The 11,231-nt window shown below is 44.4% G+C and overlaps 1 protein-coding gene across 3 annotated transcripts in view; it reads left to right on the forward strand.

Moving 5' to 3' along the window:
* The window catches only part of numbl (NUMB like endocytic adaptor protein), a 64,735-nt gene extending 58,705 nt beyond the window's left edge, over nucleotides 1-6,030 (forward strand). For 2 of the 3 annotated variants that reach the window (XM_030066233.1, XM_030066231.1), the window contains exons 8-9: nucleotides 1,579-1,761; nucleotides 1,939-6,030. In XM_030066233.1, coding sequence (XP_029922093.1) covers nucleotides 1,579-1,761; nucleotides 1,939-3,101 — 1,346 coding nt within the window. In that variant the 3' untranslated portion in view covers nucleotides 3,102-6,030. The remainder of the gene's footprint in view (nucleotides 1-1,578; nucleotides 1,762-1,938) is intronic. The other variant, XM_030066232.1, reaches the window with a different exon arrangement.
* The last annotated feature ends 5,201 nt before the right edge of the window (nucleotides 6,031-11,231 follow it).

Below are 11,231 nucleotides of genomic sequence, written 5' to 3' on the forward strand. Positions count from 1 at the left end.
TTTTAAATAAAGTAAAAGAAAAAGAAAAAAGATGAAAACATAATATAGTACAGCACTTTTACAACCATGCAATCCAAAATACCCATCTATTACAGAAGTCATATTTAAGGAATGGCACCCGGTGAAAGTTGTATTTTGCTTTGTGTGCAACAGTAAGTCTTTACACACCTTAACTGTGACTTTGCAAGTTTTTGATGATGTTTCATTAACTTCTTGTTTTTTTTCGCCTGTTACTTTACGTGAACTACTGCACATCTGTCTCAGCCTTATTATCATCATAAGACAACTCATCTAGCATTCAAAACGAAACATGTAAATTATAGATTGAATAAACAATGAAATGATCAGTAATGGCGATGTCGGTGGCTTAGACAAGCCACACATGGAAATACATACTCAAAGTAGAAGATGAATGGCTGCCATACTTTGAAAAATGCCAAGGATGGAGAGCTGAAACTTCTCAGGGTGAAGATGTGGCATTATTTCTTCCACCTATATATATATATATATATATATAAGTATGGTGGTAGCTTTGCAGGATGACATTTTAAAAAAATGTTGGGTTAGGAGCAATGAGGAGGTTACGTATTATGTAGGATCTGGATTGATATCCTTTATTACTAATGTACAAAAATGTTTACGCATGGTGGTAGCAAGCAGCTTTGGATAAAAACATCCAACAAATATGTAAAAAGGGTAAATGAGGAGACAGAAAAAAACAGGGAGAGAAGGATGAAGAAGAGGTAGACGGAAACCAAAAGGGAGAAGAGGGGAGGAGAGATAGAGAGAAAGAGCTCGTAGTCACAAAGAGGTTTTAACAATACACTAAGTCTGTTTCTGTTTCTCTCTTAGAGAAACTGCTTTAGCTGTGCAGGGAGGGGCCGGAGGACAAGGAATGGAGAATTAGACCTTATATCTATTTATATCTGTGGGCTTTGCATGCAGAGTTGGGATAACAAAAGAATGGGACATTATACTGCCTAATCCATCACAGGTCAGATAGCTCATATGTACTGGAATGGCTAAACTGGGCTAAATTCACCACTGTGGAGTCATCCCAATATGCAAAACACAGGCATGACACAACATTGAACACAGATGAACTGCTTCTTCTTCAGAGGGTCATTCATAAGCCCCAAGACTTCTCTGTGAGGACTGGAGAGGTACTCGTGACTGACTGAACCCTTTTTTATTTTTAGGAAGAAGGTCCTGATTAACACAGATGCCGTGTTTGTCTTACAGATCCTTGTTTTTTGCTGCTTTGTAGGTCAGCGGCTGCCAGCCTCAAACTTTGTATCCGCTCCAGTTTCTTTGCTTTTGATGCTTGCTGGGTCTGTTACACAAATGAATAAACATGTTTTTCTCCCTCTTTCTGTCCTCCTGCTGTCTCTCCCTCTACTTCTTTGTCTTTTCGTCTCCCACCCAACCTATTTCCTTTCCTACTCTCCTAATCCACCATTCTTCCTCTTTCTCTTGCTTTTGCCCTTATTTTCGCTGTCTTCCTCTCCTTTCTCTTCACAATTTCCCCCCACTTCCGCACTTGTCCTCTCCCCATACTGTCCCGCCCTTTCTTGCTAGTTCCAGAGATGGATATGGGGGTGCCAGGTGAGGGAGACAGTAGTATTAATGCCCTGTGTAGCCAGATCAACACCTCCTTCACCAAACCGTCGGACGAGCTCTTCTCCAACACTTCCTCCATCAATGGCCCGCCGGCCTGCACTGTGCCCCCTGTCTTGCCACCCCCTCCTGCCCCCCTGCAGGGTAAGAACTAACAAAGATCAACATACTTTGCCTCATAGTTCTTCTTTAGTTAATATTATGCCAATCTACAATTTATTCTGAAACTTTTTTACAGCCGTCAAGAGTGCTAAAATATAATCTGCAGATTCCTTTCATTGTTAGTTAACTTTATTAACTCTACTCCTACTTTTTGTCCAGCCACTTCTAACTGGGTGCAGACGGACTCTCCGCTCAATTCTCCTCCTCCGGTTTCCGTGGCGATGCAGATGCAGAGCGGACACAAACGCACACCGTCTGAGGCTGAGCGATGGCTAGAGGAGGTCGCCAAGGCTGTCAAGGCTCAGCAGCAGACCCCTCCTCCAGGTCCCGCCATCCCCACCATCCCTGGACCGCCCTCCATGTCAAATCAGCCCATGTCAAATCAGGCGGCCTTATCAGCTGCACCGGTGTCTACTGTCTCCATGTCCCTGGGCTCCATGTCCAATCCCCTCATGTCGGGCCCCTCCTCTGTCTCAGGCCAGCCCCCAATGCCCCTTCCACCCATGTCGCTATCATCAGTTCCACTTATACCAGGTCCTCCAATGTCAGGTCCGCCTATGTCTCTGCCCTCCATGTCCATCCCCACCATGTCGGGTCCTAGCATGTCTGGGGCCCCCATGATCCAGCCCGCCCTCCCCGGGCCCCCAGGCTCCCTCCCAAGCTCCATGCAGCCCTTCCCCCTGGCCTTTGACGCCACCCCGGCCCCTGTGGGAATGTTCGCCAGCCAGCCTGTCCAGCCGGCTTTCGTACCCATGCAGACGTACATGCCAGGCCTGGCCAGCAGTATGACCTACCCCAACGCCAGCGTGCCTGTGGTGGGCATCACGCCATCGCAAATGGTGGCCAATGTCTTTTGCACCGCCACTGGCTCATCAGGTGCGGGTGGAGCCATGGGCTCGGTTGGAGGAGGAGCCAAAGTCGGGGCACTCGGGACAGTTGGCCACCATTCTTTTGCTGGAGCGCCTAGTGCAGTTGGACAGACTGGAGGGTTTTCCACGCCACCGTTCTCTTCCACCCAGCCGTTACCTACAGCCATTAATGGCCTCCCGCCGCACAGCAGCAGTAACGCCGGTACATTGGGCCTCCAAAATGGCACCTCCAATAGTGGTGGGAATGGTGGCAGTGCTAGCAGCTGGCCACCAGAGGGCAGTCAGCTAACGGCCCCAGCGGCCAGCGACTCCCAAGAAGCAGAGCGTTTTGAGGCCAAGTGGGCAGCACTGGAGAGCAAACCGGCATCTCAGCAGCCTGGAAGCAAGGCAACAACTGCAGCGGCCAACCCGTTTTCCAACGATCTGCAAAAGACGTTTGAGATTGAGCTCTAAGCCACAGTTGGCTTCCCAAAGGCGTAGCCGCTAGCCCTGGAGATAGCCTGTGATAGCCAGGTGCTAATTCCGGCATCTCTGCATAGAAAAGGATGCAGGTCCCTGAACTAGCCTAGGATCTGCCCTGTGACAGCCCAACAGCTTGCCAACAGCTCTCATAGGAGCTGATGGTATATTGAAGTTAATTGCTTTCTTTACGCTCCCATGAGAGCTAGGAATGACATTGGCCGATTGTTGGGCTGCCATTGGAGGATCAGGGTTCTAGCTCACTAAACCAGACCCAAACATGATGGACTGACCCCTTTCAATTCTTGCGTTCCCCACTTCTTCTTTCCTGCTTTCACTTCTGGATTTACTTTACCTGCTCCAAGTCCCTGTATGTGTGTGCACCCTGAAAGCAGCAGGGGGAGCATAGTTCAGTGATTTCTTGAAAAGGGGACTCTAAGATGCATTCCACTCCCATGAGAAGTTTTTGGTTGTTTTGTTTTTTGGCCGAGTTGGAAATTTTAAACATGGCTACATCACAGGATGTGCAGAGAGAGAAAAAGTACGATTCATTGACTGAAAAAGGGATTGATGCTCATATTCGCCAAGCACAGCAGAGTTTTGGAGACCTAAAAGGACTACCAATGATATGAGATCCCGCTCTACCAACCCAAAAGGACATACTGACCAATAGTAGAAGAGATTGATGGCCAAAATGATTTTATTATTTATTGTATTTTATTTTTTTGGATCTTAACAAGTTATATATATTTCAAAAATCAAGTTTTAAAGCAGTGTTTCAGGAGCGTGTTGTTTTTTTCCCCCTTATATATTTATTTTTGTTGATTTGTAAAGGAGGGAACCAGACATGTAGACAGGTGGAGGTAGAAGGAGAAAGCATTGTGAGAAACTTGAGTCACTTGACTGAAATACTATGTAGTAAAAACCAAATTGCAGGGCTGACAGTACAGCAGTACATAATACGACGTGTATGAGAGTTATTGTAAATAGCGGCATGCTTCTTCCACCCATCAGCCCTCATGTATAATGCTCCGATGCTGCTCAGTCCAGATAAGTTGATACGACTTCACTTTGGCACCGCAGTCCATTTCTGTTGCTAATGAAGTCCTCTTTGAAGGGCACCAAGACGCAAAAAAAAAAAAAAAGAAAAAGAAAAAAAATGCTTCAGGATATCCAACACCCACTCTGGACAACAGCACAGCACAACAGCCCTTTGGACTCAGTGTAACTCTCCAGAAGACAAACCCAAGGAACTTTAACAAACTCAGTGGAAATTTAAAAAAAAAAAAAAAAAAAAAAAAAAAACACTCAACACTGTGTAACTGGTTGAAAAAAGATGCACTACATTCCAGTATTGCTAAATCCTTTTAAGAGTTCAAACACAGGGTATAGTCACATCATATACATTAGGAGTGTGTGTTCACTACTACTGTATCAGTAGCAGCAGTACTCCATTCATTACAAGCTGTTCAGCAGGATTGACTATGAAAGGGAAGAGAGTAGGGGGAAGGAACAAAATAACAGAAAGACGTACAGGGTAAATCAGTGATGCATACATTTTGACAACCAGGTTTCGAGCTGTGTTGAATGCAGCTGAGTGAACAGATTGCCCAAGAGGGAAAATGTGGTGTGGCAGAAGAATAGATGGCTGAAGGAAAAGAAAACGGAAGGAAAAGCTGTATGTGAGAGACTGAAGGGGAGAATGGGGTTATATGCCTTACAAGAACGAAACAGAGGAAGTCTGAGGGAAGGAAAACGAGATAAGATGGGATGAAAGAGGAAAAGACACGGGGGGGGAGAAAGAGAGAGATTGAGTGTGTGAAAATATCATTAACAAAGACACATTCATCGCGTAACCGCCTTTTATTTGTCTCTTTATATCTTCTTTGCGACCGAGCCAGTTCAAGTTGCAGCATCATGTCCCCCACCTCTGTAAGCCTGCCTCAAAAAAAAAAAAACAAAAACAAACAAAAAAAAAAAAACTACTCACTTTGATCATATTTAGGAAGGAGTTGCATCTTATATATCTACCGTCACATAAACAAGAGGTATTTTCTTTTATTCTACGTGCAACTCCCTATATAGTTAACCTTAACTCCAACAATGTCTTGAAAGCTTTCACATGTTTTCGACGTGCGGTCCGTGGCATGAGTCATACAAGTCTATCCAAGAGGATGCAACATTACAAAATGTTCCAGTAGAAATGTGTTTGGTAGAGGGCCTTTTTTCCATTGGAGGCATAGGAGTATAGGCTGTATTGTTGCTCTGTACTGTATGTTATATTTCTTCACATGAGCAGTAATGTTAAATCTGAGTAGACACACCTCCCTCCCTGCAGAACTGTTACGCCCCTTGAGATTTCAATTGAATGAATCTGTTTATTAGGTTTCCTGCTCATTAACTCCATACATCTTAATTGGCCAGTTGGTGCTTTTCCTGGGGCTGTACTCCCCATCTGATTTGCCGCCATAGCCACAGGCCCTAATTTATGCGTTCTCGTGTCCACCCAGGTTTTTCTTCCTTTGTTTTACGGGACAAATTGATATTTCCTCTCCACAAAACCAAGTTCAAATTCCTCTCTTTACCCTCCCCTCCTTAACGAGACAAAACTGAGTTGCTCATGAAAATCAAGGCTTTTCTTTCATTGGAAATAATCCCCCACCACAACCACCGCCACCACCCCCCAAGACTTGTTTGCACGCCCTCCAAATTCTAAGTGTAGGTTAATTGTGTTCCGCATTAAAAGCAAACTAAATGACCTCATAAACTTGATTGTAAAACCATAGTTTTAGTGATGGTAACAAAACAACCAGTGGAGTTTATTTTAATCTTTATTTACAGAATTTTTGTATTTAAACCTACATATTTGTATTATAACTACATTGTACAAAAGATAAATAAAGTAATATAATATTACACCTGTCCATGTTGTGAGCGAGTTTTTTTTTTTGTCTTTTCTCATGCAACTGCAGCAGATGTCTCTCTGCTGTCCTCCCTCACCTCTTCTCTCACGGCTGCTCTGTTTCTCTCTCTCGATATTTTTTTTCACCTTCATTCTCTTTTCAACTCTGCCTGCTGAGGCCTCAAATGCCGTCTGTCCTTTTATCTCTCTGTATCAGTCTGCCTCTACCTTTTTTTTTTCTCCCTCTCCATCTCCTCTTTCTATTTCCATCCAGCTGTCAAGCGAATTTTAATTGTAAGCAACTCCTAACTTTTTTTGAAATGTGGCAAAAATAAAGGAATGCAAATTGGGTATGCTCCGGGAAGTTGGGTTGAAGTGAATAAAGTGAGTTGTGGGCGTCAGTGACACCCAATACACAATCTCTCAAGATTACTGATTAGCGTCGGCCAAGTTATCGCTCTTTAGTGCCAGCTTATGTTGGATTCATTTCAAGCTTTTGCCAATTAAGACACAAACAAATCATCAGTATTCAATATTCCTCCACATTTCTTCTATTTGAACTGTTTCTAAGGTTGGACACACCTAGCCTATATAATTACATATGTCATTCCATTGCCATTTATTACAGAATTTCTTTATCGACTAATAACATCCAGTTCCAGCAAGGGGAAAATCCTGTGAAGAACTAAGGAACTTGTATCAAATTTCATTCAAATTTCCATTCAGGTTTTTTTTTTTTTTTTTTTCAAATTTGACACACTGTAATAGTTGGATGGAAGCCCAACAACATCTCTCTTCTCTGTTTCTACCCCCCTCCTCCCTTCATGTAGCTGCAGCCTAAGTGCTGTCCTCTAGTCAGCCGTGCTGAGCCGTGCTGCTGCTACAACTCAGGTCACTAATGGAAGGAGACAAGGCCTCTTTTCTTCCCCATGGCCGTGAGAAACAGGGCACACACACACACACACGCACACACACACACACATGCACGCACACGGAGCTCTTGAGTCATGGTAGCAGTAACTCTCAGCAGGCCATTGTCCTCTGATCTGAGGACAGAGAGACTGACTGTGCGCCACTGAGGAGTCAAAAAGGGAATATCATAATGGCCCCCTTTCCCTGTTGTAAGACTCTTGTGGAAAAGCAATTGTTTTTTCCCCCAGTATCGCCGGCCACATAATTGTTATTAAATTGCCTTTAGCAAACCAGCTCGCTGTTCATTATGTTTCCCATATTAATGTAAAACAACAGTTTAATTTGAAAGCAATTAGAGGAAAATTAAATAATCATGAAGTGATAAAGATATTTCACCAGGGCTGTTTAAAGAAGGGGCTGTTTGAATGTTTGTTGTGTGCCAGCTGGACATAATTATTACATTTTTAAATCCCTCATTCATTTTTACAGCCTGTTAATCACAACGGGGATGTGGTATTTGAAACTACCGAGGTTTCGCAGCACTGGAAGACACTTCCTGTCAATCAGGAAATGGTGCAACCCCGTAAATGACATACCACGTGAAAAGCATCGTGAATAACATCACAAACATTTTATTTGGCTCAGTTGGATCCGTGAACGCTAAATAACAGCACTCTGCAGTTAAACTCAACCTTGCATGTCCGCAGCGCCTCCAGTTACCCGTGCACTGTGCAGTCTACATAATAGTGAAGTTGGCCACAGTAGCCTACATTTGGAGATAGAAATGATTGGTTGCCATGGTTACAGAGTGAAAGACTCATTTATAAACATCTAAAAGTGCCTGAGTTGGCAGAAAAGCCTCCCATACGGTAGATATAAATTAAGTGCCTTAAGGAAGAATCTAGAGGCTGCAAATACAATATCGTCCTAATGGACTCTCAGTAGGTAGGCCAGTGCAGGGCTGGGGCACTACTTTTACTTCTGCTTGAGTTTTTAAGGCTCATTTCATATATATTTTAGCCATATTAAAATGGTTATATTTTAAATGTGCATTAGTGACAGACAATAGATCACTCCAAGCTGAACACACAAGGGAGTTTGTAAGATTCCTCTCTCTCTCTCTCTCTCTCTCTCTCTTTCTCTCTCTCTCTCTCTCTCTCTCTCTCTCTCTCTCTCTCTCTCTCTCTCTCTCTCTCTTTCTCTCTCTCTCTCTCTCTCTCTGGAAGAGGTCCCTGGTTTATCTGCAGTCTCTGTGTTCAAGATGCAAACAGCTTGCAAGCATCAAGTGTATGTGTGTGTGTGTACGTCTGTGTAATTAAGTAGAGATGGAGAGGATAAATGTGTATGTGCCTGCGTATGTGTGTTTTTGAGAGTGTGTGTGCGCATGTGCATGCGTCTGTGTCTGATGGCTACATCTGATAGCAGTATAAGCGCAGAATCAGTAATGGTGTTTGTGTAATGGGCCATGGCTAGATTGTCAGATCAGTATAGCATAATGCATCCATGCTGCACACACACTTATCCTTCCCATCTCTGCTTTATCTCGCTCACTCTCTCTCTCTCACATGCACACACACACACACACACACACACACACACACACTCACACTGACACACACTTCACTGTATATAAGCCTTTGTGTCTCCAGCATTTCAGCAACAGACTGGAAATTCTTTCACCAGTCCTTGAGCGCTCTCTCACCCTTTCAATACACACATGCACACACACACACACACACACACACACACACACACACACACACACACACACACACACCGCTTTAACTCTGTTAATTGCTATGGATAGAATGTTTGCAATGTGACCTTGCAGTCCTTGAAAAAAAAAGCAAGGGGGGAGTAATTACATTGATTAATTGCATCTGTTTGCTATTGATCAGCGGAGCAGCTTGCCCATGGTTGTGTGAGCGGCAGGTTCCAGCAGCGTGAAAGTCTGACATGTAAATATTATGGCTAATGTTTGACAGAAATGAGGCGGTGTTCCATATCGATGCTCATGCGCTGACCAAAGCAGCATGACAGGCCTTTCTTGCAGTGGGGTGCAAGTTGCTTGTGTGTATTTGTGAGTGTGTGTGTGTGAGGAAATATGCACATGTCAAGAAATACTGACTTTGGCCCTCAGGGTTGGAAGCAGTCTCAAATGCCACAGCAAGGGCATACACACACACACACACACACACACATACACACACACACACACACACACACACATACACACATATATTCAGATTCCACACGACTGCCCATCTCTGGCATTCCTGGCAGGCGACATTTTGGCACTGTTAACTGGCCCTTGTGGCATTGTAGTCCCACTGCACACACACACACACACACACACGCACACACACATGCACACACAGACAGTGTCAGCTCCTACCACCCCCTCCCAGCAGCTGTCATTCATCAGTGATGGGTGCCAGAGAGAACCGCAGCCAGTCTGCTTTCACTCCCCCATTGTTTGCTGTGCTCTAATCTTCCATGCAGCAATGCAAATGGACATCTATTTACAAAGCCATAGTACCAGAGAGGGCTTCTGCCGCACGCTGTATTATAACTAATAAGCCTAAAGGAGATGGAGATGACAAGTCTTGAAAATCAAGTCAGCATCTTCATTCAAATGCTTAGTCACTGATCATTTTGCTCACTCACTGCTTGGCACCATACGGGCAACAGCTTCTCAATAACACACAGGGAAATCCTCCTCTGTATCTATGCTTTTCATTCCAGCACCCTGAATGCAATGTAATCACAGAACTTATGTAATCATACAAAGCTGCTTTATGCATGTGGTGGTGATTATGCAGTATGGGGTCGTGACGTCTTCATCATGACGCTACGTGGACGTAATCTCCAGTCTTGTGTGTGTGTAAGAGAAACCCAATCACCTCTGCTGGCTTTTACAAGTGATTCATATGCTAAGCCGGTTTGGATTACAAACAAAAGACCACTTTGTACAATAGTCATCCTTCTGGGGCAATAGAAAGCTCATAATTACAGGTTTAAATCTGCACTGTGTAGTGTGCATGAATGGACAGATGTTTGTTTTTATTTGTCTATTTTGATGGTGCATCAGCCTCCATTTATCTGTCTATGTATGTGTGTACATACATACACTATATTACCAAAAGTATTCGCTCACCTGCCTTTACTCATACTATGAACTGAAGTGCCATCCCATTCCTAACCCATAGAGTTCAATATGATGTCGGTCCACCTTTTGCAGCTATTACAGCTTCAACTCTTCTGGGAAGACTGTCCACAAGGTTGAGGAGAGTGTTTATAGGAATTTTTGACCATTCTTCCAAAAGCGCATTGGTGAGGTCACACACTGATGTTGGTCGAGAAGGCCTGGCTCTCAGTCTCCGCTCTAATTCATCCCAAAGGTGTTCTATCGGGTTCAGGTCAGGACTCTGTGCAGGCCAGTCAAGTTCATCCACACCAGACTCTGTCATCCATGTCTTTATGGACCTTGCTTTGTGCACTGGTGCAAAGTCATGTTGGAAGAGGAAGAGGCCCGCTCCAAACTGTTCCCACAAGGTTGGGAGCATGGAATTGTCCAAAATGTTTTGGTATCCTGAAGCATTCAAAGTTCCTTTCACTGGAACTAAGGGGCCAAGCCCAGCTCCTGAAAAACAACCCCACACCATAATTCCTCCTCCACCAAATTTCACAGTCGGCACAATGCAGTCTGAAATGTACCGTTCTCCTGGCAACCTCCAAACCCAGACTCGTCCATCAGATTGCCAGATGGAAAAGCGTGATTCATCACTCCAGAGAACGCGTCTCCACTGCTCTAGAGGCCAGTGGCGGCGTGCTTTACACCATTGCATCCGACGCTTTGCATTGCACTTGGTGATGTGTGGCTTGGCTGCAGCTGCTCGGCCATGGAAACCCATTCCATGAAGCTCTCTGCGTACTGTACTTGGGCTAATCTGAAGGTCACATGAAGTTTGTAGCTCTGTAGCAATTGACTGTGCAGAAAGTCGGCGACCTCTTTGCACTATGCGCTTCAGCATCCGCTGACCCCTCTCCGTCACTTTACGTGGCCTACCACTTCGTGGCTGAGTTGCTGTTGTTCCCAAACGCTTCCATTTTGTTATAATAGAGCTGACAGTTGACTGTGGAATATTTGGGAGCGAGGAAATTTCACGACTGGATTTGTTGCACAGGTGGCATCCTATGACAGTTCCACGCTGGAATTCACTGAGCTCCTGAGAGCGGCCCATTCTTTCACAAATGTCTTGTTTCACAGTCTGCATGCCTGACTGCTTGATTTTATACACCTGTGGTCA

This window comes from Myripristis murdjan, chromosome 13, assembly GCF_902150065.1.
Source record: "Myripristis murdjan chromosome 13, fMyrMur1.1, whole genome shotgun sequence".
NCBI classification, from domain to species: Eukaryota; Metazoa; Chordata; class Actinopteri; order Holocentriformes; family Holocentridae; genus Myripristis; species Myripristis murdjan.